Source organism: Pelodiscus sinensis, chromosome 6 (assembly GCF_052426305.1).
Source record: "Pelodiscus sinensis isolate ZL-2025 chromosome 6, ASM5242630v1, whole genome shotgun sequence".
Taxonomy (NCBI): domain Eukaryota; kingdom Metazoa; phylum Chordata; order Testudines; family Trionychidae; genus Pelodiscus; species Pelodiscus sinensis.
The window spans coordinates 85,049,944-85,077,785 of NC_143057.1; the positions used below are offsets into that span (position 1 = coordinate 85,049,944).

The 27,842-nt window shown below is 44.5% G+C and overlaps 1 protein-coding gene across 3 annotated transcripts in view; it reads right to left on the bottom strand.

Moving 5' to 3' along the window:
• Positions 1 to 27,842, bottom strand: part of FAM169A (family with sequence similarity 169 member A) — a 65,673-nt gene that overhangs the window by 12,584 nt on the left and 25,247 nt on the right. For 2 of the 3 annotated variants that reach the window (XM_089779354.1, XM_075932271.2), the window contains exons 2-8: positions 24,500 to 24,646; positions 21,265 to 21,364; positions 19,343 to 19,428; positions 12,616 to 12,787; positions 4,522 to 4,701; positions 1,150 to 1,278; positions 770 to 882 (exon numbers count right to left, since the gene is read on the bottom strand). In XM_089779354.1, coding sequence (XP_089635480.1) covers positions 770 to 882; positions 1,150 to 1,278; positions 4,522 to 4,701; positions 12,616 to 12,787; positions 19,343 to 19,428; positions 21,265 to 21,364; positions 24,500 to 24,634 — 915 coding nt within the window. In that variant the 5' untranslated portion in view covers positions 24,635 to 24,646. The remainder of the gene's footprint in view (positions 1 to 769; positions 883 to 1,149; positions 1,279 to 4,521; positions 4,702 to 12,615; positions 12,788 to 19,342; positions 19,429 to 21,264; positions 21,365 to 24,499; positions 24,647 to 27,842) is intronic. The other variant, XM_075932273.2, reaches the window with a different exon arrangement.

Below are 27,842 nucleotides of genomic sequence, written 5' to 3' on the forward strand. Positions count from 1 at the left end.
GTAACAGTACAGCCGATTAACCGATAAGCAAAAGCTTATAGGTAAATGCTATAAACTACACACTTTCCCCCCACAGCCTTTGCCAGTATATTTTTTAACAGACTGGCCAGCAGCCCATCTCAGTCCCGGCTTGCACTGGGTCCTGGACCTACCCCCTTGCGGCTATGCATTTAAAGTGTATTAGGAGCCAGGTGGTCAGGCAGCCAGGCTCAGTTCTGGCTCATGCCTGGTCCAGGAGCTTCCCCCCAAATAAGGGTTGCCTGGAGACTGTAGAATAGTTGACTAACCAATAAGAATCATGAGGTTAATCGACTATTCAATTAACTGATATTTAACATCCCTAGACTGGATGGCTCAAAAGAAATGCTCAGGTCCAAGCAATTAGGTTCAGAGAACACTGAAGAGATAATGGAAGTTCAACTTGATTCCTGAAAAGACTTACAGACAGACAGACAGACAGAGAGACAGAGACAGAGAGAGGAAAGCGAGGGATAAAGAAAAGCGAGGGATAAAGAAAGAGTATTGAACAAGCCACACACACTTTTATTAAATTCATGGATTTTTCCCAAAATCTTATCCAGTATCATCATTCTCTAATTAGACATTAGAAATGGATTATTTAAAAAAAATCACTTCTGTTTTGGAAACCTGTCTCTCTCTCTTCAGTAAAAGATTTTACAGAAAAAGTAATTAAGGAAGCTAGAAGAACATGAAGCTATAAGAAGACTACTCTTGCTTTGTAGATATATACATAGACATGTGTACCTACCCTTAGCTGCGTTTCCATCTTGGTGCTCTGTTCGCTTCCTGTTACAGATTCCATGGCAGACTGCAGAAAACACTCTTCAGTTTGGGAACTGTTGTTTTCTTTTTGAGAGGCTCCTGCTCTTAGAAAAATTCAACAGAAAAAAAATGCAAATACATTTTTTAAAAAAAATGCAGAAAACCTGTTATCCACTCTGAATGTAAACTGACATAAGGCCCAAACTGGCTACTAATTAAGCCATTTGTAGTCTTCCCAATGACTTCAGTGGAGATTGTTCACAACCGGGGCTGTTTACAAAAAATACTGTAGGCTAATCACTGTACAATATAACTTCACTTTTCAAGTCTCAATAGTTTCCTGGCTCTGTTTCCAAAGCATCTTACCTTCAGTTTCAAGTGTTTCTCTCTGCAATACACTTGTAATAGGCGTTCTCTGGAACCAGTATCCTGCTCCTTCAACCTCCCATAGAAGATCATGATCCCCTGGGTACTTTTCAAAATACTGCTTACAAGCTGAAAAAACAGAAACAAAACCAACCCACAGTACCCATTAGGTGTATTTGTAACTCAGCTTGAGAAATTACAAAACACTATCCTAATCACTCAATTATAGTCTGACTTCTACTTTATCATATTTATAATGCATTACAAACAAAAAGAAACTGAGTCACCAAGATGTGCATATCTAACCTGAGTAACTAGATAATAACATTTCTGCAACCCTCATCCTTCAAGATCTTAGTCCATTCCTCTTAGCACCTTCCATCATTGTACTGTCTTCAATTTAGATTGTAAGTAGGGCTTCCAATCACAATTAACTCATACAATTAGCTCAAAAATGAATAGCAATTAAACAATAGTTAAACAACTATTAAATAGAATACTATTTATTTAAATATTTTGATGTCTTCTACATTTTCAAATGATTTCATTTACAATTCAGAATACATGTATAGTACTCACTTTATTTTTATGATAAATATTAGTGCTATAAAACAAAAATATAATTTTTACATTCCCCCATTACAAGTACTATAATGCAATCTATCATGAACACTGGACTTACAAATATAGAATTATGTGAGAAAATGCTTTCAGAATAGAACAATGTAAAATTTTAACACATGCAAGTCTGCTCAGATCTACTTCTTGTTCAGCCTATCACTCAGTCAAACAAGTTTGTTTATTTTTACAAGGCAAAATGCTGCTCACTTCTTACTTACAAAGTGACCTGAAAGTGAGAACAGATTTTCAATGTTTACATGCCAGAGATGCTAAACATTCATATGCTTCTTCATGCTTCAGCCACCATTCCAGAGGACATACTTCCATGCTGATGACAGATTCTGCTCAATTATGATCCAAAGCAGTGAGGACAATGTATGTTCATTTTCATCATCTGAATCATATCCCTAGATGTAACCTTAAGGGGGCAGGGACTATAGGATTCCCCTCTCCCCCGAGTTCTAGTAAGCATTTTGGGCAGTACAAAATACTCACTCATTATGCCCGCTTCAGATTACAGGTGCAAAGAAAATTTTCTTTCTCGATAAAAAAATATCCTTGAAATCCAACTTTTAAAAATGAATACAAATGTACAGTATTACCTGTTATTTTACACACATGTTGCAAGGTTATTTGTTTCTAGAGAATTTTACACTGAACAAGGATTTAAACTTGTCTACATATCAGAGATATGCTCTTGAACAGTGCATATAGCCAACAGATTCTGTCAATCAATGTTGCTGACAGCACCCATGTAAAGTACTTTGCTGGAGTCCAGAGGAGTTGGTTTTGGCACTGTTTACTACAACACACTCATCATTAATCTTTTTTATTTCCCTCTCCCCTCTCCTCTTAAAATACTATCAGTGAATCTTTTCATTTGGCACATTCCACACAACTCAACCAAAGCATGCATTGGGAGGAAAGTACACCACAGCAGGTATCACCCACATCCACAGAAAAGCAATGCTAGCAACTACCCATTTATATGACCCCCATCACTCCCACTTAGTTTAACTAGTCTTACTCTAAAGCTGAGAGGCAGCTGCTACTAGCAATAGGTGGGGGGAGCTGATCACTCTGTGGAGCAGTTTGCTCTCCTCAGAGTAAATCAGCTACTATTTCTGGTGCAGGCCTTCTCTTAAAGGCTTATCTCTGCAGGTAGGGGAGGGGGGCAGAAGACACAGCGTATTCGGAATCCTCCTTAATCTCTGGACATTGCCCCAGCAGTAAAGAGCAGGCAGAAACCCCAGAGGATTCCTACACCCAGTATGCTTTGTTGTGGGAATGCAGGAAGAGTCTCTATATTTTATTAAACTGCCCTTATATTTTGGCTTTGGGACATAACAGTCTCAGGAACCAACGACTCTTCTCTTCCAACTCCACACATATTCTGGGGTAACATTAGCTCTCATACCTTGTCAGTACTTGTCTCTCACATATATGTGAACACTTCCATTATTTCACTTGTTTGGACTGTTTTTTTACCTTGGTGGCAAGACCTCAACAAGCCAGCCCCTGAAACACAGCACCCTTCCACTTATTTAATACTAAGTATTTTAATCATAACATTAAACTCATCTATGTTATTACTTTTAAAAATAAAGGGGGAAACATTATGGACTTGTTTTGGGCAAAGCACTTTCAGCCAAGTAATGTCTGCAATTACAGAAGTAACAGAGTCAGAGGGAGCAGGGTGCCCACAGACAGGCACACCTAGAAAATGTGCTCTCTCCTCTCACTAGTGACTCTCTAAAACTCAGATTTCATTTTTACTACAGTTCAACTCTAGAACTAGATCAAAGGAGAATGAGGCAAATCACATGGGTGTATTCTGTTTACTGTCAGAGAGAACAAGAGAGTGCACCTATCAACAAGCTATAACATTAACCAATAGAAATGCAAGGATTACAAGAAAATAAAGCAACATACACATTCTCCATATGACTTTTTAAGGTTCACTGAATAGCAACATATTTTATATTTATTTAAAGTCTGCTATGAACTAGGGATGTTAAATTTAGATTAATTAACTAATCAAATGGTCAACGGGATTTCTACTGACTATTCGATTAGTCTATAAGGGCACTTTTAAGCTGGCTCCCCTCAGCATTGGCTCCTGCTCCCCCCTCTTGCTGCCTCTCTCTGAGGCTTTTTCTACCTGCAGGGTTTTTGCACAAGATTTTTCCAGAAGAGATCTTCCGCAAAAACTTCTTGCGCAAAAGCACGTCCACACCACAAAAGCACATCGCAAAAGCAATGTGCTTTTGAGAAAAAGCGCGTCCACACTGCATGGACGCTCTTGCGCAAGAAAGCTCTGATTAATGGAATGGCCATCAGAGCACCTGTGCTTCTTCTGATAGGCTCTTTTTGCACAAGAAACCCCTGCAGAGCATCCACACATGCCTTTTTGCACAAGAGCTGTAGTGCAAAAAGGAGTTATTCCTTGTGGAGAGAGGAATAACTCTACAGGCAAAAGCCCTCTGTCCTGTTGATTTACCGTAATTTTTTTTGCACAAAAACACCCTTGAGGTTTGGACAGTCTGCCGCTTTTTACACAAAAATGGCTGTTTTTCTGCAAAAATCTTGTAGTGTAGACATAGCCTGATAGAGGCAGCAAGGGGGGAAGTGACTAGTTGCATCACTAGTCAACTAGTCTCTTACACCCCTACTATGAACTTTAAGAAATTTAATCTCTTCCTTCCACGTTGAATTGAGGGAGAAGACGAGGAAAAAAATTAGAGAATTTACCTGCATACATGAAAGATGACAGTGGGTAGCGAAGACCAAGTGTGTCTTCAGTAAAGGAATCCACAAAATCCTCCAACATCATTAACCCAAAATCTTTCCCACGATGTTTCTTCCTCACAAACATTGTGTCCAGCACTGGAAGTTGATAGCTCTGGGTAAGGTAGGAGCTACATAGGCTTCCTGAAATTATGGGGAAACCATACATCAGTATTTCATCACTGATTTGTCACAGCTTTAAATCATCGACATCATATAATGGCTTGGTTTTTACCCTAACTGCCGCAAACAGTGGTTCCTTGGCAGCAACAGTCCCTGTCCATGGGGGGGCCCAGCTCCCTGCTGGGACCCCTGTGAACAGGGGGCTGTTTCGCAGCAGTGTCTCCTATCTGATAAAGGCAGCAGGAGGGCAGGCAGTATTCCAGAGATGGTGCTTGGGCTCCCCCCATTACTGCCTCTCATAGAGGCAGTGGGGGGGGGGGCGCCGCAGAGAGTATGGGGCAAGCGGGGACAGCTTGAGTACCTGCTCGTCCAGTGCTACCTGCAGCACTTCTGCTTTTGAAATGTACAAGAGCCCTGCAGAGCTCTTGTACATTTCAAAAGCAGAAGCACCCACAGTAGGAACCGGCAGGGGTGGAGACAAAAGCAGTCCTCACTCGCGCTGTTTCCCACTGTGCCTCTGCCTCTCCTGGCCCTCTCAGAGATGGTGCTGGGGGGAACTGGCTTTACCAGTTCCCCCCAGCACTGGCTCCTGCTCCTCCCCCTCGCTGCCTCTCTCTAATAGAGGCAGCCGGGGGGTGGGGGGAGAAGAGAGGGCGTGACTAGCATTTTATTACCGGATAATCAACTAATTGCTCACATACCTAATGCCCAGAATGGGAAAACTAGCTCCCTCCGGGACACTCCAGCAGGAACCATCCGTCTGGTTGATGATCAAGCCATGAGAGACTCATCAAACTCTAATACTCACAACTTTAACAACAGGGTAACTATATTTGTAACTTGTATATCGGCCTGTATAGAATGTTTATACACTTAGGTAATCAGAACTTTAACAAAACTTGTAAAACTGACTGCCTTGTACTCGTGAATTTATGTATGGTCACTACCCTTGGTTTAAAGTCCCTAAAGACCAAGTAGCAGAGGTGACTTTCACTCTGTTAAGCTTGAAACTGTTGTCACCAGAGCCAAACCACAGTGGTGCAATACCACATTTCAAAATTCACTTTAAAGAAAATAAAAGGCTACAGTACACATAGTAACCACAGATCAGCCACTCACTGGGTCAACTTCGTATTTTTGCAGCATTACTGCAAGCAACACAATGTAAGAAAGCTTGACTGGTTTATTGGCCTACTGCTACATGAAAAAGAATGGAAGGCTAAAGAGCAGAAGGTAGTGGGATGAAGGGCATACTTTGGAATCCTGCTGAATTATTTCTTGAGGAAATCTGGAAAAAAAGAATGAAGTGAAAGGATGGAAGAAAAGCCAGAAGGCTTAAATCCAAATATATTCTCTTTATTTAAAAATAAACCCATAAGTATGGAAGTCAGCTTTCATTTAGGAACTGAAACACAAGTCATCATCATCATCAACATCCCCAATTTTTTACAGAACATCAATAATGCTGAAGTCAAGGTAAAATTTTATAAGAAGGATTTTTCTATTCACAGGATAGCATGGATTAAATATAATAATTCAAATTATGAACAAGTGCACTGTGACACAACACAGAAATTTAAGTATTGGAGAATACATGAATGCTAGCCATGAATTTACTGGTATGAGAGAAATAAATGTTATTTATCTGAATTTGTATTACAGTATATTGCTGGTCCCACAGAGGAATTGGAATTCTATGGTGCTAGGCCCTGTGTACACAGGGAAGATAGTCCCTAACCTAGGGTACGTCTACACTACAGTGCTAATTTGAACTAAGCTAATTCGAACTAGTTAATTCGAACTAACGCGTCTAGAACTAAAAACTAGTTCGAATTAGCGTTTTGCTAATTCGAACTAGCGCGTCCACACTGATTGGATGCAGGGGCGCATTTAAGGGCAGCTGAAACCGGTTCTGGCAGGGCATCAGGTCAGTAGTTGCTTTGTGTGGCTGCTGTCTGAGGCTATCTGAGGCTCGAGCTTAAAGGGACCCCCCTGGACAGCCGGTTCTCAGCTTTTCCTGCTTGCTTGCCAACCTCGCCGGGGGACAGCAAAGCGTTGGTCTCTGTGCCCGTCTGTGTCAGTGCTTCCCTTCGGGGCCGCCGCCGCAGGTGGCAACATGGAGCCACAGCTCGCCCTGCACCTTCTGGTGCATTTTCTGGATTTGCTGCTGCAAGCCTGCCACCAATGGCTCGAGGCTGCCTGGCACCTCCTGGTGCACGTCAGCCCCCTGCCTCTCCGCCTGGCCGCCCTGGGGGCCGTGGAGGAGCCGCGGCGGCGCCTCGGCACAGGCGTGCCCCGCCGCATCTGGTGTCTGGACACCAGCACCGACTGGTGGGACTGCATCGTCCTGGAGCGCTGGGAGGACCAACAGTGGACCCAGAACTTCAGGATGAGGAGGGACACCTTCCTGGAGCTCTGCGAGTGGCTCGCCCCTGCCCTGCGCAGAAGGGACACTCGCATGAGGCCCGCCATCCCCCTCCAGAAGCGGGTGGCCATCGCCCTCTGGAAGCTCTCCACGCCGGACAGCTACCGATCCGTCGGGAACCAGTTCGGCATGGGGAGATCCACCGTCGGAGCGGTGCTCATGCAGGTATGGCACTCGTCGGCCACCGCGCCGGAGGTGGAGGGGGGCTGCGAGGAGGGGATGGGCCGCCCCAGGGACAAAGGGGGGCGGGAGGAGGCGAACGCGCCCCGCACTGGAGGGGTCGGTCTGTCCCGGCCGTACTACACGCCGCCAGGGGGGTTGCTTCCGGGAGTGGGGCACGGGGCACTGCCAGGGCATGCACGCTCCCAGCCACACGGGCGCCCCACTGATTGGCGCTTTGCTGTGTCTCTCTCCGTAGGTGGTCAAGGCCATCAACCGGGTGCTGCTCTGGAGGGTGGTCCACCTCGCCGACCCGGACGCCGTCATCCGGAGAGTCGGCGCCCTCGGCTTCCCCAACTGCGGGGGGGCCATCGACGGGACGCACATCCCCATCCGTGCCCCGGAACATCAGGCATCCCGTTACGTGAACCGCAAGGGGTACTTCTCTGTGATCCTGCAGGCCGTGTGTGACCACCGGGGACAGTTCACGGATATTAATGTGGGCTGGTCCGGCAAAGCACACGACGCCCGGGTGTACCGCAACTCCTCCGTGTGCCAGCGGCTGCAGGACAGGACCTTCTTCCCCAACCGCCACATCAGGGTCGGGGACGTGGACATGCCCGTGTGCCTGGTGGGGGATGCCCACTGCAGCCGTGGCTGATGGAGCCGTACACGGGGCACCTCAATCCCTCCCGCCAGGCCTTCAATGCCAGGCTGACCAGGGCCCACATCGTGGTGGAGGGGGCCTTCGGGCGACTGAAAGCCCGCTTTCGATGCCTCCTCACCCGTCTGGACCTGGCCGAGCACAACATCCCTCCCGTGGTGGCAGCATGTTGTGTGCTCCACAATTTGTGTGAGCGAAAGGGGGAGGCTTTCCTGCCAGCCTGGATGGCTGAGGCTGACCGTATGGCTGGACACTACGGTCAGCCCCGCACCACCGCCGTCCGGGAAGCCCAGCGGGGGGCCGTCCGGATCCGGGAAGCCCTGTGGGAGAGCTTCCAGGTGGAGGAGGAGGACTGACCTCTCCCTTGCATGCCCCACTGGGGCCTTCTTCCACCCTATCCCCTTCCCCTTTCCCCTCCCTACCTACTGTAAAATAAAGACACCTGTTTTTCAACCAAAAACGTCTGTTTATTTCACATAACTGGGGTGGGGGGAGGGAGGAATGAGGGTGGGAGAGGGGAGGGGGAAACCTGGGACGAGGGAGCTGGAAGAGGAGAGAAGGGAGGAAGGGAAAGGAAAGCTCAGGGGTGAGAGTCCGGCTGCCTCTCCCGTCTCGCCACACTGCGGGTCCGGGGGCGTCGGTGGGGAATGGTTGTGGAGGGTGGGGCAGGAGGGCCGGGGGGTGTGGAGGAAGCAGGAGCGGGAGCATGAGGGGGAGCTGGGGGGCAGCAGGGAGAGCTGGGGGAGCAGGGGGAGCAGCAGGGGGAGCAGGAGCAGGAGGAATTGGGAAGCGGTCCAGCAGGCTCTGGAGGTGGCCTCGCAGGGCACGGCCCTGCTCCTCCAGGGCCTCCAAACTCCTCCGGTGCAGCCTCAGGTCCTCCTGGACCCAGTGGTCCTGGAGACAGAGCTGTTGCTCCAGGAACTGGAGGTGCCGCCTCTGGTAGTCCTCCTGGTTCCTGGCTCTCCTGCTGGCCCGGGGCAGCTGCTGCAGGCGGGGTGGTGCACCCTGCAGGCCCAGGTGCTGCGGCTGTGGTGCAACAAGACCAGCAGTCAATTACCCCAGGGGCCCAGGTGTGTGAAACCCAGCTCCCCTCTGCAAGGCCAGGGCCCCTGCAGGATCCCCAGCTGCTGCTCCGTGGTGGGCAAGGCCCAGGCGCACGGTCCCGGGGCTCCCTCTCACCCCAGCCCCCCGTACACATAAGAGGAGCAGGATGGTACTCACAGGTGGACGCCTCCCCGGCCTCGGACGACACAGGCGAGTGGCTCTGTGGGGTGCCTCGGGGGTCCCAGGTCCTGGGCAGGCTGCCGGCAGGCTCCTGGCTCTCGGAGCCCTCCTCCTCCTCCTCCGTCTCCTGGAGCGGTCCCTCTGCCCCAGGGTCTATCACGTCCCGGGGGGCAGGGACGGCATGAGCCCCCAGGAGGCGGTCCAGGGCGTGGAAGTGGGGGCAGGCCTCCGGGTCGGCCCCTGGCAGGCAGGCCCGGGAGTAGAACTGCCGCAGGTCTTTGATCTTGCAGCGCACCTGCTCCCGGCTGCGCTGGTGGCCCCTGGCGGCCAGGCTGGCAGCCATGCGGCCGTAGACTGCCGTGTTCCTGTGGCTAGTGCGGAGATCGTGGACATTGGAGGCTTCCCCCCAAACCTCGATGAGGTCCACGATCTCCGCACTTGACCAAGCGGGTGCCTGCCTCTTGCGTCCCCGGGCAGGCTCCTGGGAGCCGCCAGGCTGGTCCTGGGGAGCAGTGGAGGGCTGGGTGTCCTCGGGTGGCTGGCTCATGTTGTGGCAGGTGCAGGGTCTGCTGGCTGGGTGCTGGCAGCCTTGCAACTGGCACAAACTGTGTAGACAGCCCGTGGCCCTTTAAGGGCTCCGGGGCCAGGAGGGGGGCAATAGAGTTTGCCTGGTGTTGGCCAGAGTGGCCACCAGGGCAAGCTGGGAAGGGCTAGCCTCCCACTAATTCGAATTAAGGGTCTACACAGCCCTTAATTCGAACTAGCTAGTTCGAACTAGGCTTAATCCTCATAAAATGAGGTTTACCTAGTTCGAACTAAGCGCTCCGTTAGTTCGAATTAAGTTCGAACTAACGGAGCGCTAGTGTAGCGCCTATGAAAGTTAGTTCGAACTAACGTCCGTTAGTTCTAACTAACTTTGTAGTGTAGAAATACCCCCAAAGAGTTCACAATAAAAAAACCCACACAACACATCTCATATTTATCACTCACCACAAACATCAACTAATTAGTCCTTACAAAAAAGAAAAAAAAAACACTCAGGCAAGAGAGATTACAGTCAGTCATTTGTCTAACATTATGCAGTGGGTCCACATCAGAGAGGACATTAGAAAAACAGGAGTAAATCCCATGCCTATGCTCTGACTACTAAATTACATCTCAGTTTATCTCCACAGAAAGAGAATAAAAATATATGAAGTATAACATTATTTCATATGCAAATTGTCTTGAATGTTTATTAGCTCAGGATCAGTAAATGGTAGAACACGAAAAGTAAGTGTACTTGCATGATCTAATTGCCACAAAGCATATAGAACAACCATTTAATATAAACACCCTCCCTCGGAATTCAATAAAATCAGTTGTAATAGAAACTAGAATAAAGAATTAACATTTCAACCCAGACGTCATTTTTGTGTTGGCTTAATTTTAGCTTGAAAATTGCTCTATTAAGACACGTGAAAACCAGGGCAGTTTCGTAGCTATGTTCACAAAGGCACAATATTGATAAACAGAACAAAGTCATACCATCTGCCAATTACCTTCCCCAGCGGAATTGTACTGGAACAGATCTATGGCCCCTGTGGCCCAATATCATATTTCTAAGAGTGGACAAAGCCAAATGCTTCAGAGGAAGGCATAAAATGCTTTTGGTACACTTTGCTGTACAATAGTAGCAATTCACCACAAATTTCCCTAAAGTTAATCCAAAAACCTACTATTGAGAGTAGGATAAAGTTAGGATGTCATATCATATCACTCTGGTCCAAAATTAGATATTTTTATTTATTAGTAGTATTATTATTAAAGAGGGCCATCATTGTGATCAACAAATTATCTACAAATAAGTTAGATTTAATTCAGCAAAAGTGAAAAATGCAATCAAGTTTTATAACAATCATAGGGAATTTATAATGTATATTTAAGCAATGAAAAAATATGAGAGAACAATCTATGAGCAATGTTAATGACATTGAAACATGCTAGTTAAATGTAAGCTCTTTGGGCCAATCATTTTTGTTTGTACAGATCAGGGCCATGTATCTTGAATTACCTCCAATTACAAAGGTAAGTAGCTTTCTCTTTTACTTTGAGTACTGGTACCTATGTGTATTCTAATGTGGGTGAGTGCAAACAGTACTCAAGTAGGAGGGTGAGAGGGTACAGATGGCAGAGAAGTACAAAGGACTACAATTCCAAAGCATATATCAGCAAAGGAGTCTTGTACTAAACAAAACACCTCAAAAATGCCATGTAGGCTTCTTGCAAATATCAAGTGGAGGTACTTCCTGAAACTATGCCATAGAAGTCACGTGTCTTCTTGTGGAATGAGCCATTACCCCATGACTGAGGTGGAGAGAGCAAAATACAGCCTGACATACTGTTCATAGTTTGACATAGTTTGATCCCAAACACGTTCCACTACAGTGACAGACAGCTTAGGAGATTTCTGATTGGACTCTTGAGATAGAGTGCCTTGTGCTGTGTGCTTGCCAATACATGTTCCCTAACTTATCGAAGTATCTGTAATGATGATGCTGTCCAGTGAGGAGAAAGGAATGCATGCATTCTTGGTATGGAGTCTTCCACCATAGCAGAAATTATAATATTTTCATGGCAACAGTTACTATGGTGTTCATGGACTCCCAGTTTGGTGAGTACACTGTTTGAAGTCACGCTTCGAGATCAGCTGACAATGGAAGGTACACTAATGTTGCCAAATTGTGCTCTGATACCAACAGAATCCTAGATTTATGGGCTTTCTTGTTAAGTCTTTGAAACTTAGGATGTTCTAAGTTCTCCTGAATTGAGCTAGAAGACTTGTTCAATTTAGGCAGGGTTCTATTCAACTTCTTCTAAGTGGATTTGAAAGATTTACTTTTATATTTATGAAAATATTCCGTATCTTTGTGAAAAGATCCCACTGAGAAATTTTTGAGAGTAGACTTTCTCACTCCTGAGGTCAGACCCCGGGACATGAAGCATTCACTTTACTGAGACATGCTGAAGTCTGGGAGAAGTCCCCGGGCCTGGTTCTACTGCAGCCTCAAAGCCTTTTCTGTTAGGTTCTACTTAAAGTTTCCACATTTCTCAGGTACAACTGGGGAACAAGCAGCAGAGACTGTACCTTACCACAATGTGGGGTTTTGGTGGGCAACGCTGACAAGCATGGCTGATGGAGGAGTATGTAAATGAAGCAAAAATTTTGAAACCTGAAGTCCTGGGCATAGTCTAGTACCCATAACAGCTACTGCAAAGACTACGGGCAATTTTTTTAAAAAAAAGCCAGAGTGATTTAGGACCCTAAAGTCACTTTTGAAAAATTTGCCTAGAACCTTGCCTGCTCTTAAGAATTCAGAAAGAGATGCACGTATCAATCATACCATTAGTGCAGTTTAAAAGGTCTGATAAAGGAGTTTGGTTTTCCATTGCTTTATTAAAAAAAATACTTAAATGTTTTTACCTGCTGGTTTAACAGAATAGAACCCAATGGCCTCTCCTTTTTTCCACAGAATCTTAGCATAGTCACTGCTACTGTGACAGAGGAAGGGGATCTCATTTCGCTCTATTTCTTGTTTGCGATAAATAATTCGATTCAAAACATACAGAACCACTCTTTCTCCAAGAGTCTTCACCTATGGAAACACAAGTACATTTAAATGTTCAACAGTTAATGACAATAATTTAGTTGAAGTTTAGATGTTACGGGGTTTATTCTCAGTGGTGCAAATGATCAGCACTTCTGAAAGATCAGGCCTCACATTTTGAGGGTAAGAAATTGCCATAGTGATAAGCAGTGTATAAAATTAGAGATTAGATCACATCTATTGTACACCTTAATGTTAAAAAGGTGTGTGGATGATTTAAAGGCTTTATGTTTGTTTTTTAATTTGAATGAACATAGCATTTTTTTTTATTTTAAGAAACATTTACCAAATACAACAACACTGTGTCAGTTAGTCTTCTGAGGCTAGCAGGAATTTGAATTTGGAATGCTACAAAGAACATGTGCTCAAATCTTCTGGGAGGGACCATATAACATACTTCTCCATCATTGCTGGAAGTAGACATATAACATTCACAGAGATATGTTGGGGTTAGATTTACCTGTGTCCTATCCCACTGGACTGAAGGCCTGATAAAGGGGTCAAAAGCAAATAGATAGCTCTGGCTGCAGCAGCAAAAGTTGCATATGCACTAAAAGGACTACGCAGCAATGGGCTTCTGCAAGCCATGTTTTTTTGCTCTTTCAGTTTGATTAAACTCCAGCTTTGGAATAGTCTTTTGTATGGGAATGTAACTCTTAAGCACAGATAGGAGACGCTAAATGCAGTATCTGACCTCTTTAAGAGATGAACCTACCTAAAGCTGCTGTAGACTATTCTAGGAAAAGCTGCCAGGGAAGAGTTAAGAATTTGCAAGCATTATGGGTGGGAAAGAGTTAGAAGACCTCCCCGAGGAGGTTGGCACACTTTCTATCAGCTAAAGGATGAGAATCTGAGACAAGCTGTTGTGAAAATTCAGCAAAAAAACAAAACAAAAACACAAACACATTTTGCTTAGGACAACCATACATCCCATTCTAGCTGGGACAGTCCATTTTTAAAGCCCTGTCCTGACTTTTGGCAAAAGCAGGAATTTGTCCCCACTTGTTGTTACTAACTCGATCAGTTCGCAAGAGCAAATGGGAAAAATGCCCAGTTTTGTCAGAAAATTGAGGTGCAGAGGAACATACAAAAGAGCAAGCAACAATACTTGCCCTAAGCAAGGGGGGAGGGAGGGAAGGAGGCAGGGCTCAGGCAAGCAGAGATATCATCCCCAATCTTACATGGAGCAGATAGGGCTCGGGGCAGCGACAATGCCAGCCCCACATTGGGAGGGGGCTCCTGTGAGTGATTTGGACCAACCCTGTGCATGGAGAGGGAAGGGCTCAGGCTAGCCCCACATAGCATGTCCTGTTTTCACTTGGGAAATATGGTCAGCCTAATTTTGTTTTAATCAAATAGATAAGAAGATACTTGAAAGATCAACTCAAGGATTGTACAGAGTGCTGTGATTAAAAGATAAGCTTTTGCATCTTACTGCTAGAACAAAGGAGCAAATGGGAACAACTGAAGGAGACAGTGCTCAGAAACAGTGCTGAAAAATTAAGGCTGTTAAAATACAGTTTCAGAAATGTGTGGAAAAATTAAAAGCCAAACCTCTATGAAAAATCTATCACCCACAACTCAGAAAAACAAAACCAAATTTTAAAGTAAGACTTTAAAACAAGACAGCATGAAAACTCTCACCAAAAGGGCAAGTTAAGCCTAACTAGTCTGATTTATCAGACTAAACGTGGGATTTAAAATAGGGATGTTAACTATTGTACAATCGAATAGTCATGTAGACTGCATAAAATATTATTGGTTACATGACTATTTGATAGCACCCGAGGCCCAGTCCCAGGGAGCCCCTTGCCACCCTGCACTATTGCCTCTGTATCAGAGGCAGCAGCACGAGGTATCAGGCAGGAGCTTGTCCATGAGGGGAGCCAGTTAAAACACCTTCTCCTTGTGCAAATCGATTTCCTGCCTCCCAACACTGCTGCCTCTGATACAGAGGCAGCAGCACAGGGTGCCAGTAGCCCCTGTCCATGGGGGATCCAGGTTGCCCACGAACAGAGGCTGCTCCGTGGGATACTTGGATAGAGGCAGCAGGGGACAGAGGCAGCATGAAGGAGCCTTACTGGAGGCACTACTGTCAAAAGAGAGAGATGATGGTACCAAGGATCATGGTCAACATGTAAGGACGTTCTAAAGGGCCATGTGCCCCCCCCCGCCCCCCCCAATGGCATGAATGTCTATGTGAAAAGATGTATCTTCCATGTCAAGACTCATGAATCCTCCTGTAATGAGTAAATTATTGATGCCAAGGATATCATTACGGACCACCTGACCAGGATAGTGCTAGTGAATATGAAATGCTCCAGGAGATTAGAGAAGCTATTAACCCAACTATGTGCCTGGGTTTATGAACCCTGTCTTTCCTGTATGGTCGTGGTAAAATGGCTCAAGAGGCATTCTTGCCCTATACCCCTGTCTGTGGTGTTTTCTCTTAGGGAAGGGGTGTACATGCCTAATAAGCAAAGTCTTGTCCTGGAGTCTTTGAGGGAGTGGAGAGATTCTTCCATCTTCTCAAGAAATTGATTGAAAATGCTGAGGGGGCAGATCTTGTAAGGCACTCTGCATCCTTCTAGAATCTAGGTGCAGTATCTGTCACATCCACTGTGACTTGGTGAGAAGTTTTGGCCATCAATCTGCCCTTATCCACTGAGGCCTAGAAGCAGGCTTCTTTGGGAGGTTGCCCTTATTTCCAAAAACTTATTATAATTATTTTAAAACGTCAAAAGATACTAACACCAGAGTTATGAACTGACCAGTTTACACCACATGAAACTGGAAGCAACCAATCAGGCAGCAGAGATTAAAAAAAACCCTCAATATAGGCACAATTCAGTACTTGTATCTTAAAAGTAGGCACATCTGGGCTGCCTGCTACCAACCCCCAACTCATGGGGCAACCACTTACAGCAAAACACTGGGGCTGCCAGTCCAAGTTAGCCAAAATGTAGTATTTTAATGTTGCTATAAGAATACAAGTATAAATATAAGTAAGTCCTATATAATTTTCTCCTGCCTCTCATAGTTAAACACTGTTTGCTGCCAGGTCTTGCTTCTTGTTAGCATTACAAATTAAGTTATGCCTCTTGTCTGCACTGCAAACTATGTTGTGTCTTTTAGTAACTATGTAATGCTAGAATTAGATTAGCAAAAATATTAAAATAACTAAACTGTACCACAAAATCTCTATGGATAGTAATTCCATGTTCTAATAATAAGAATATAGCAGTAGGGATTCATTACTGATCACCTGACCAGGATAGTCCTAGTGAATATGAAATGCTCCAGGAGATTAGAGAAGCTATTAAATTTTTTTAAAAATTACTCCAATGTTCACTAAGTACATATCACCTCAAGATGGGCTGCAGAGATAAAATTTCTTGACACCTTAAATGACTGCTTCTTGGAGCAGCTGATCCTGGAACCCAAAAAAGAGGCAATTCATGATTTAGTCCTAAAATGGAGCACAGGATCTGATCCAAGAGTATAGCAAGACTGTTTGGCAATAATGACCATAATATAATTAGATAGCATGGAGAAAGCAAATAGGGAAAAGTTACTTATCCCTTTCCATACCACAAAAACTAGGAGTCAACAAATGAAATTAATAAGCAACAGGTTTAACACAAACAAAAGGAAGTATTTCTTCAGTAAACATGCGGAATTCTGCACCAGAGGATGGTATGAAGGCCAAGACTATAATAGGGTTAAAAAATAACTAGATATATTCATGGAGGATAGGTCCATCGATGGCATTCCTAGCTCCTATTCTGTTGGGGCTGAGAATGGGAGACAATGGATGGACCACTTGATGATTTTCTGTTCTGTTTGTACTTTCTGGGACACCTGGCATTGGCAGAAGACAGGATACTGAGCTAGATGAACTTGGGCTAATGTGATCTAGTATGGCCATTCTTATGCTCCGAGGGGTGATGCCCACTTGAGGAGACTGATCAACAAAGGGTGGTCTCTGGCCCAGGTCTCCTCCATGAGTCTTTTTTGAGTCTCAGTTCTAGACACTCATGACTTCTGGGAGGAAAAGAGCAGTAGACACCGCACATGGCAAAACTATGAGTTTCACCCAGGCTGTAGAGGCAGTGAAGATGTTCATAACTCACCAAAAAGGAGGGCAGAAAGTTTTTGAACCTCAAGGCTGTGGACATAATCTCAAACTTTTCAAGAGGAAAAAGGCCTTGGCTGGGAAGAAAATGGGGAAAAATACTATCTAGCTATACTATATAGACAACAAGAAGATTTACCCAGTGTTGCTCAGATCCTTAACTTAATTTTTGTGTTTCTTCATTTAAATCCATAGTGTCCAACCAGTTCTGAAATGTGCTATAGCGAACTAGCCACATTCTACATGCCAAATAGCTACATGTAGCTAGTGGCTAGCATGCTGGACACCATGGATTTAAATCATTGCTCTGAGGTAGGGCTGGAGATAAGAAGTTAAGTATGAAGGCTGCCCTGGGGAAAGAGGGCTCGCCTAGCCCCCTTTCACTGTAGCAGCTAAGGGCCAGGTGAGAAGCGCCTCTCCATGGCTGCTGCAGCTCCAGCTGGCAGAGGGGAGCATGTCTCTGGGCTGGGGCACGTCCAAGTTCATCTGCCCCCTGTACTCCCCAGACAGAGTGAGAGATGCAGCAAACTGTGCACTTCCTCTCACCCCCTGACAAAGGGGAACAGCCAGCTGCATCCCTGCACAAATTGTGGAGGAGAGGAGCTTCAGCCTCTGACCACCTTCCCAAAAGGACAGCTGGGTATGGGAGGCTCAGGGCTGGGGGAGGGGGGCACGCCCCTAGCCAGCCCCTTTTACCTTCCTGGTGATTCTGTCTCTTCTGCATGATTTTATGAGAAGCAATCCCATTCCAGGCACGTCCTATTTTGCTGGCACACCCAAACCCTAACCTTGCTTTAAGTTATGGTCAGAGGAAGCTGCATACCTGATATGGTGGTCCTAGCTCTTACCATTTAAGAGGAGTTCTTGAATAGACAGACTCACTCAAATATACAGTAGATAACAGAGTATAAAGACTACTAAAAATAACTATATATAATATCTTCCCACAATGATGCAGTAAACAACAACAACAACAACAAAAGGAAAGAGGATACTGAAGATTCTGACTCTGGCCATGAGGTGGTAAAAAGGATCTGAAGAGGCACTGACTCACCACACTTTTTATGTTCCTGGCTTGGAGCACAAAAAGAGCAATAGACACAGCTTGCAAAAAACTGCACACTCAGGCACATGGTACGCATGCGAATTCAACATGAGGAACACATACAGAGACTATCACTCAAAGAAAAACTTGGAGTTACATCATTAGACCACTGACCATATAAAAAATATTATTTCATAAGGTACTAGTGTCTTTGGGGTGCTAACGTGTTTAGAACTGACTATTCTGTAGAATAGTGAAACTAAAATTGCTGCAAAAAAATTCTTCTTAATGTGAAATCAACTGAAGAAAGCTCCAGAAGCTTCCATAATCAGTACCAGAACTGATGGTGACAAAGGCATGATTCAAAGAATCACTTGAGAATGACTATTATTAGAAGTCATCCACAAGATCATAAGTCAAGTGGATGAACTGTATTTTAAATTTTGTTAATAGAAATACTGGGACAATATTATATTTACAAGGAATGGGAATACAGCTTTCAAAAGTTGTGTGTGCTCTCAAAGAACTGAAATGGGGCATATGCAAACAGTTTTGTTTGTAATACTAATTTTAATGAAACTCCAATTTTATAATGGTCTCTCGTCTGCAAGTGTAACACTGGCAGATTTTGGGAGGTGGTGCAGCTAGTTATTATCAAGATTTTCTGTGCTGGGAAACAAGGAATTCCACTCCCCCTTGTGCTCTAACCAAGTTTTCTTCATTTCTTCACACACACTGCAATTATACTTCACACTGAAAGAAATGCAGAAGCAGGGAGCTGCACTCAAAATCTATTTAAACAAATTAAACAAACAACACTGCATCGATTCTACTGGACATGGGGGCACCAAAGAGGCCTGTGGTGGCAGGAATGCTGAAATATTCTGAACTCATATCCAGCCTTGTCCATCAGAAAGATACTCTTAGCAACTGACAATGAACTTAAACAAGAAAGAGAGAGAGAGAGATGCACAGCCAACAAGCTTTTCCAGTAGTACCATACACAACTCGCATGATGTGTCAAACTGCGAGGCACTCAGACAGTATGGGTCTCAGAAGGTAGCCCTTAAACCATTAACGGTAAAGTATCTTTCACGAGAGACTGCTTCACAAGAGCAATGCTGTTTTGAAGAATTCAGCTAAATAGAAAACTAAGACATGAAAGAGCACAACCGTCTCAATTTCTGCTGATGTTCCCGCTATGCGAGATGGTCCACCCATTTCTTTGCACTATTAGATTCACTTCCAAATCAAATCAAAATGTGCAACACATCTCAGATCATGAGCTATCCCTATTAAAATTATATATAAATTTGACCTTACAAGAGAAAAACAGGTAAGATACAATTCTGGAGCGCTTTACCTGATGAAGCCCTTCTCTAGAAGGGATAGATGTTCTCACAATATCATTGATGGCCCACCATTGGTCAGCAAGATACAGGGCTATAGCTTGAAAGGAAAAAGATGGATATAAAAAAATTAGTGTGTCTTGACATTTTACAACTTAAGATAAGTCTTTAAAGTTATTAGTTATACAACTCTAGTTACCAAATTATAATAGACATCTTTTAAGATACAGTAAGAAGCATTATTAATTCAATTATTTGCTTTTAGTGCAGATTAGGGAGAAGCAGCAGCATGGGGGGGGGCAGGTGGCTCCACAGAGAGTCCCCCACTGCTGCCTCTCTATCAGAGGCAGCAACACAGGAAGGGGAGTAGGTGGCCCCCCTCAAGCACCAGCTTCCACCTGCCTCCCACTCCCGTGCTGCTGCCTCTGTGGGAAGCAGAGGAGTGGGAGAGCAGGTGTTTCCACAGGAGCTGGCTCCCCATGGGGCACCAGTTCTCGTTCCCCCCACTTGCTGTTTCTGGAATATGCTTGGGACCCAGAGAAATAATAGAAGAGCTGTTTGTTTGTTTGTTTAATTATTCTATTGTGGTCATGACAGAAAAAGTGAATCTCAAAAAGGGAGATGAAAGTGGAGAGGGTGATAGGATGGTGATCAGCATGAGGGAGATATTCTGTACTTAAAGGTAGCACGGACAAATTCAGAGACAGAACTAGAGAAGGAGATAAGAATAGCACTGAGGTTGTCATAGTGGAACACTGGAAGGTAAATGCCACAAGAAAAGGCAGCTGCAGCTGAGTTACACAAGATCTTGAATAGGGATGTTAAATTGTGGTTAATTGCTTAGTTGAGTAGTCAATGGAATTTCTCCATAGCTTTGTACATTTCAAAGGAGGAATGTGGAACTCCGCATACAGCCCGGGGCCAATGGAAAGTACCTGTGACTTCGGGCTACATGCTGGTGCCTGCTTTGAAATGTACCAGAGTCCACAATGGGGGTTCTTGTGCATTTCAAAATCATGGAGCCCAGGGTCAGCAGAGGACTCAGAGTCCCCACTGACCCTGGGCTCCAGGCTGCGCTGTAGCTTCCCCTTAGAAACACCACCTCTGCGTTTCAAAGGGGCAGCCATGGAGCCCGGGGTCAGCTGGGGGGCTCCCGGGATCCACGTGGCATTTCCCCAGAACCCGAGTTCTGGGGAAATACTGTGCGGAACCCGGGGTTAGCTGGGGAGTTCCCAGCGGACCCCAGACTCCACAGCCCTTTCAGCATTTTAAAGGGGCAATGCCACATAGCTGAGCTGCGGCTCAGCTGTGTGGTGCTGCCACTTGAAGTACCTCTTCCCCCACTTTGCTGCCACTATCTCATAGAGGCAGCCGGGGGGAGGGGAATCGACTAGTCCTATTTGCTTATCGGATAGTCAACTAGTCCTTAACATCCCTAGTCTTGAAGGCAAAGGTAATGAGTCGGAACTTCATGCAGTACGCTAGAAGGGGCCTGGATTGGTAGATCTGTAGAGGAACTCAATTCCTGCTTGACAAAAAAGGAAAACCAATGTAGTAGCCTCAATTTGGATAGACAGAGGAAGACAGGCTGAGTATCAAATTCTCTCCTCTCAAGCTTTTTTAAGACAAAGTACATGTTGCCTTTGAACATTAAATCATCAAATCTCTACCTTTCATTTGCTACATTTCTTCCAAAGTTAATCTAGCTGGTTCTGCTCTGATCAGTACAATAATTTCACACTTATTTAAAATGTGGATAAGAATCTACAACAGAAATTAACAATAATATGAAAGTGAAGGTAATGGACACTGCATTCAAGCTGAAAAAGGTAATTAGTCATTGCAAGCTAGAATGGAATGAGTAAATGATTGGTTAAATGTATTTGTCACAGAAGCAAAATGTTACAACATTTAGATTAGAATTTTAAAATGAAACCTGTGAGCGAGTCCTCAGGTGCAAATAAAGCAAGAACTTTGTGAGTCTGATCTCCACCATAAAGAGGAACGAAGCCTACGGTTGACAAGCTAATAGGAATCTGAAACAAGAGTTTAGAATGGTTCAATGGACTCTTGCTATAGCATTAGTAAAATATATAGAACATGCTAAAGATGACAAGGAAACTGTTTTCAAACATGCTTAAAGGTGACCTGCAAAACCAGACCAGAACAAAACAAAAAAACAAACAAAACTACCAATTTCCTCAAATTCAAAAGGCCAGCCTTTGGAGGGGAAAAAAACCCTACCATCCCAAGGGAGCAAGTCCTACAGCCCAGTCCTATCGACTTAGGCTCGCACAATGGCACTAATAACAGCAGAGTAGATATTGCCATTCAGGCTGAATACAGTAAACTTCTGATAATCCGGCACCTTTAGGACCCAGGGGGTGCCGGATTATCAGATATGCCGGACTATCGGAAGGGGGGGCTATAAGGGGTCTGTGGTGGGGTGAGGGTATGCCACCCCAGACCCCTCATAGCACCCCCTTCCGATAGTCCGGCTCTGCCCCAGGTGGCCCTGATTCAGCTGCTACTGGTCAGTTTCAGCAGCGGCTGAATCGGGACGCCTGCAGCAGAGCAGCTGGAGTGCTGCCGGGTTGGTCCGGTAGTGCCGACCCTTGGTGCAGCGAGACCAACCCGGCAGCACCCCAGCTGCTCTTGGGGATGCCTGGGGCAGAGCAGCTGAGGCGCTGCCGGTTGGTCCCGCAGCGCTGCTCCTCGGCGCTACTGGACCAACCCGGCAGCACCCCAGCTTCTCTGCCCCAGGTGTCCCCAAGTCAGCTGCTACTGATACTGATCAGCGGCTGACTCCAGGAAGCCGGAGGCAGAGCTGCTCTGCCCTCGGCATCCTGGAGTCAGCCGCTGGTCAGTTTCAGCAGCGGCTGAATCAGGACGCCTGGGGCAGAGCAGCTGGGGGGCTGCCGGGTTGGTCCCACAGCACCGAGGAGTGGCGCTACTGGACCAACCCGGCAGCACCCCAGCTGCTCTACCCCAGGTGTCCCCAAGTCAGCCGCTGCTGAAACTGACCAGCGGCTGACTCCAGGAAGCCTGAGGCAGAGTTGCTTCCTGGAATCAGCCACTGGTCAGTTTCAACAGCAGCTGAATCAGGATGCCTGGGACAGACCAGCTGGGGCACTGCCGGGTTGGTCTGGTAGCACCAACCCTTGGCATTGCGAGACCAACCCGGCAGCGCCCCAGCTGCTCTGTCCCAGGTGTACCCAAGTCAGCTGCTGCTGAAACTGATCAGCAGCTGATTCCAGAAAGCCGGGGCATAACAGCTCTGCCTCGGGCTTCCCCGATTCAGCTGCTGGTCAGTTTTAGCAGCGGCTGAATTGGGGAAGCTGGGGGCAGAGCAGTTCCAATAGTCCGGCTGCCCTTTGCACTTCCGGGTTCCTGATGGTGCCGGACCAACAGGAGCGCCAGACCATCGGAGTTTTACTGTATTAGGCTCAGAAACCTAGGGGAAGGTGAATGGCTTTCAGAGCCCAATTGGCAACATCTATACTCCTGTTTCAGCAATGTAGTAACCCAGGAGCTGTTATTCACTGCCCCTAAATATATTTTATTTCTAGTGCAACACAGACATACCCTAAGCAACCAACTGGGGATTCCACTGCTTAATATCCTTCAACGCCTCTGACAAGGAGCATGATGGAGTGATCTCTGGCTGCTCTAACTTGTGCCAGGGAACAGTAGCATATAGCTCGTACATCAATCTGTTCTCTCTACTATTAGGCCCTGCTCTGAACAAAGCTCACCCTAATATTATCATCTGACCCCAAGGAAGTGAATCTCTACTGAGAGGGAAAGCTATTTTATTTATGTTCATAGCCATTTGACTCAAAATCTGTATGAACAACTGGAAGACAAGCTGTCTTTCTTAAAGATTCAACATCTCATCCTCAATTAAGGACTAAGAAAACCTCAAATACCTTTTGTAGACTCTTCTAAGTCAAGACATCCAGGAAACAAGAAAGAAAATACTTGATATGCCTGATACACAATTCTAAACGGTCTTCCCTTGCAAGCCAGGTCATCTTTAAAACAGGTCAATATTTCCCAAGTTTTGGTGCTAAAATAGGCACTTCAGTGTCCAAATGTTCAATTGAGCACTGAAATGTGGCATGAAGGTAACAACATATGAAAACTGGCACCACTTAGTTTTAAGAGTTCAATATCTTCATCAAAAGAATTCTGAAGTTATTTAAATTCAAGTATTTATAATATTTAATTATGTTGTTTTAGAAAATACCTATATAAAGTATATATTAGCACTGTTTGTGTGGTGAACAAATGACTGGGCATTCAAACTATGAGAAAGATTAGCTTGCTTATTAAACAGTTTTAACATCATGGTATGTTATGGCTCAGAATTTTTATTTTACACACACAGCATCTGCTTTTAGCATGATTAGAGAAAAATGCCTGACACACTGCTCCTGCAAAGGGATCTGCAAGTGTGGAGCCCTACTCCCGCTGACCTCACTTATTCTAGACTCTTTAGTTAAAATGTCACATTATTGTAATACAAGTGGGAGAGCCTGCATAGGCAGACCCGATTTTGACCACTATTTCACAAAGACAAGCTATGTGCTAAAGGCAAGGAGGGCCAGATCAATAAAATTCCAGTGTTTTGTCTCTTATTAGTACAGCTGCTCTGATGGCAACAGGAAAAGTTTTAGGACAAATACTGGTAATCCAATATAGACACCATTTTGGAAGTCAATGGGACTGCCTATAGGAGTAAAGGTACATCCAAGCAGATCACTTTGCCAGACTGAGGCATAAGCAACCAATTAGATGCAGTAACTGCTAGCATAAATTAAACATGTGCGTTTCTGCGATAAATTCTAGCAAAGAGTTTGCTTGACTCACCAGTTGAGATTTAAAATTAAAAAGAGTTGTTCAATATATATAGATCCATCAACCAATAATCTGTGTGGTTTACACAAACATCCAGGTGATATAAAACATGTTTTTTAGTGTTCCAAAATAAAAAGATACAGTTTAAAATGGATAAAATATATAGAAAATGCAATAATTTATTAACATCAGAATATTAAAATCAGAATATTAAAATCACGAGATAGACTGGATTTACCTTCCTTTTTTTTCCTCTACATTTCATTGCAAATAAAGAGACAATCTGAACCGATTTATTTATTGGTTCTTACTTGGATGTTGCTGGCAAGAGACAAGAATTCTGGATTCTCTGGATCCCCACATCGAAGATCAGACATATAGTCTTCTGCAGAATTCTCCAAATCTTCATGAGTGTAATTATCCAACATGTCCACCGGGAACGCCATCCCCCTAAAAAACTGAACATGAGTATGTTATTGTAGATATACTATACAGTATCTGCCTGCAGATATTTTGTCCTACTAAAATTAAAATTAGAATGAGTTTATTAGTTAGCACTTCTCTACAGAGAAGCCATACAATTTTATTGGGAGCAAGGAGCATGAATGACAGCCTCTTTCAAACTTAAAAAACAACAAATAGTCTAGTAGCACCTTAAAGGCTAACAAAACATGTAGATCAGTGGTCCCCAACGTGGTGCCCGCCATTTTTTCAGAAGGTACTGCATGGACGTTGGAAAGAACAGAATCTTCTCCACACACGTCTACAGCTTTACAACACAACAAGGCGTATGTTCCATCTAGGGATGTTAAATAGCGGATAATAAACTAATTTAGTAGTTGATGGAATTTCCATCAACTACTCAATCGGTCGATAAGGGAGTTCACTGAGGCTCTGCTTTTTAAATATAGTCAGAGTCACAAGGCTCTTACTGCATTTCAAAAGGCAGAACCACAGTGGTCTGGAACTGGGAACTAGCTGGGACAGTTGAGTCCTAGCTCACACCCAGTCCCAGACACTGCATTTCTACCTCCTCTGCCCCACCCCCAGAGACAGTGCTGGGGGGGGGAATTGGTTTTTAAGCTGACTCCCCCCAGCACCCAGCACCTACTGCTCCCCTACCTTGCTGCCTCTGATACAGGGGCAGCAAGGGGGGGGGGGAGCGACTAGTCAAGTAGTGACTTAACTACCCAATAAGGCTTACTGAGTAGTCAACTACTCGACTAGTTGTTTACATGCCTAGTCCCCACCTATGTATGGGGAAAAATAGGGAGAAGAGGATTGCCCAATGGATCCATGTAGATGTCTGTCCATGGTCTGAAGGACAAGCACAGGTCGTGGGAAGGTTTCCTTGCCTGTTTTCACCATGCTGCTTCACTGACTTCACTGGTCTGTGTGTTTTATTTTGAAGTTCTCTTCCTGAAATTGCCATTGCCTGTACTTTTCCACTAGTCCCTCAACTCTGATAAATCAGCACTATAGGCAGCAGCATGCCTCCTTGCCAATGGGAAACCTGCATGTAGAGGGGCTGGTTCAATAGAAAGACAGTAACAGCACCTATAGTAAGAATTTCTAAGTATCAGTGATGAGAATGAGAGAGAAAAGGGAAGAAGAAAAGGGGGGGAGAGGGGAAAGAATCCTTCTTACTTTCTCTACTCACCCAGGAGTGCTCACCAGGACTCTCCAAGATTCTGTCCAAGAACTCATGGCAAACCCTTTGCCTAAATAAATACTAATTATCTTTCAAATTTTTCCACGTGTCAGGCAGTCTAATATTGTTCTTCAAGCCAGGACTTGCAACCTTCCTGTGTATTTGTACTATGCCTAACTCAGAGAGACTTTAATCTGGTAAGGGTTTTTGAGCATTACCACAATTCAAAAACAAGAAGAGAAAAATGAAACAGACTGTGATCTCCCTCAGAGAGAGCGCTGACACCTACATCTCAGTGTCCATGCATCACAGGAATTATAGTTTTATGCGTTCATTTACACTAGCTTACATTGCAACATTCACAAATACTGTATTAACAAAATCCAGCATCTTTTAGCAGGCATTTCTTATAATTAGGGTTTCCAGGTTTAAGTAGCACACAGACATAATTTATACACACAAAATAGGACAGACCATTGGTTTGATCTGTATTGAAATTTACTATGTTCCTTGGATTTCTTTGTTGCCTGTGCCCACCATTGCCTCTGTAATACCTCTGCTCTCCATTCACTCCAATACATGCACCATACTCTCAATATCACACAAATGCTCAATATCCCCTACTCCCTCCCTACTCCCCAGTACAAGCACTAATGGCAATAAGATAGTAAACATGTGCCAGCCTAGACCTCTATGGTTACTGTCAAAAAGTTATCCTACCACATACAGGAATTGGGCTTAGCCCCACCTGTGCCTAATTAGCTGAATCTCAGGTGAGGGGATTGATTTCCTTTATTGGTACTCTCACAACCTTTACAACACAAGACAACACTGACAATACAGCAAAAGATCCTTTCAGTGGGGCCAAAAAAACCCAAAGAATAAAGATTGTCCTGGGAATCTTCCTGTCTTTTTCTGACTTCCCAACCTCTTCCACATTAAATTTCATCCTTCCCTGTCTAGTGGAATTAGGGAGCAGAGGACAAGGGAGCAGTTCACTCAGGAGATTAAGAGACAATGACAAAAGCTAACCTTCATTGCAATAAAGGAGGAGGTTGAACTATTAACATACAGATTTCCTGTTAGTCTACTATTTCTGTAAGTCTTTCTAGGCTATTGTTTTTGGCATTTTTAGCGGGGGAAAAGGCAAAATCAAAATACAAAGCATGAAGCAACAACTGGCTTATTGAATGAATTTTTTTGATTGCTAAGCTATTGTGAAAACTAAAACAAAGCAATATAATTGTTTACATCTAAAAATGAAAAAATAATTGGTTCATGTTTTAGGAAAATATTAATAATAGGTAGAACATTCCTTTCACATCCTTAAAGAAAATGTCTTCTATCAACAAGAACTGATTACCATTTAATGAGTCCTGATCCCTGCTGTTTCTGAGTTTTTTTAACATGTACCCAACTCAGCAACAAGGAGAGCAGAAGTAAATGATGTAAAATAAAAAAGCTAACTTCTCAATTGTATTCCCTCCTACATTTTTCCTCACTTCAGCTAATGAATTTCCAACTCAGATCTTTACAGTGTTTGTGTAAGAAAACTGTATTTACAGCTCTACTATAGTAGATAACAGCGGAAAGCCTGACCATTATTGTTATTCATCATCCATAAATCTGAATGCGCTACTGTCATGGTCATGAGGGATGGCCAGCAGCCTGGGGACTAAGGATTTAACTATACCTAGCCAGGTAGCAGTCAGCCAACAGAAATGCAGATAGGGATTTCAAACTGAGAAAAAGGAATTTTGGGGTTTTTCCCTCCTTTGTCTCTGAGCCAGTTTTGCTCTCCAATATTGAGGGGGACAGACAACATGTCTCTCTCCAAGAAAAGACTCTTCACCATCTGTAAGTAGGGTAAAGTTTAGATAAATCCACTAGGTTTTATTGTTTTATGGTTTGGGACTGTGAATATGATGTCTGTGCTGTTAGAAATGGGCTTTCCTCTCTTTTGTAACTAAGTTTTGAGCCCATGGGAAAATTCCCCATGAGTT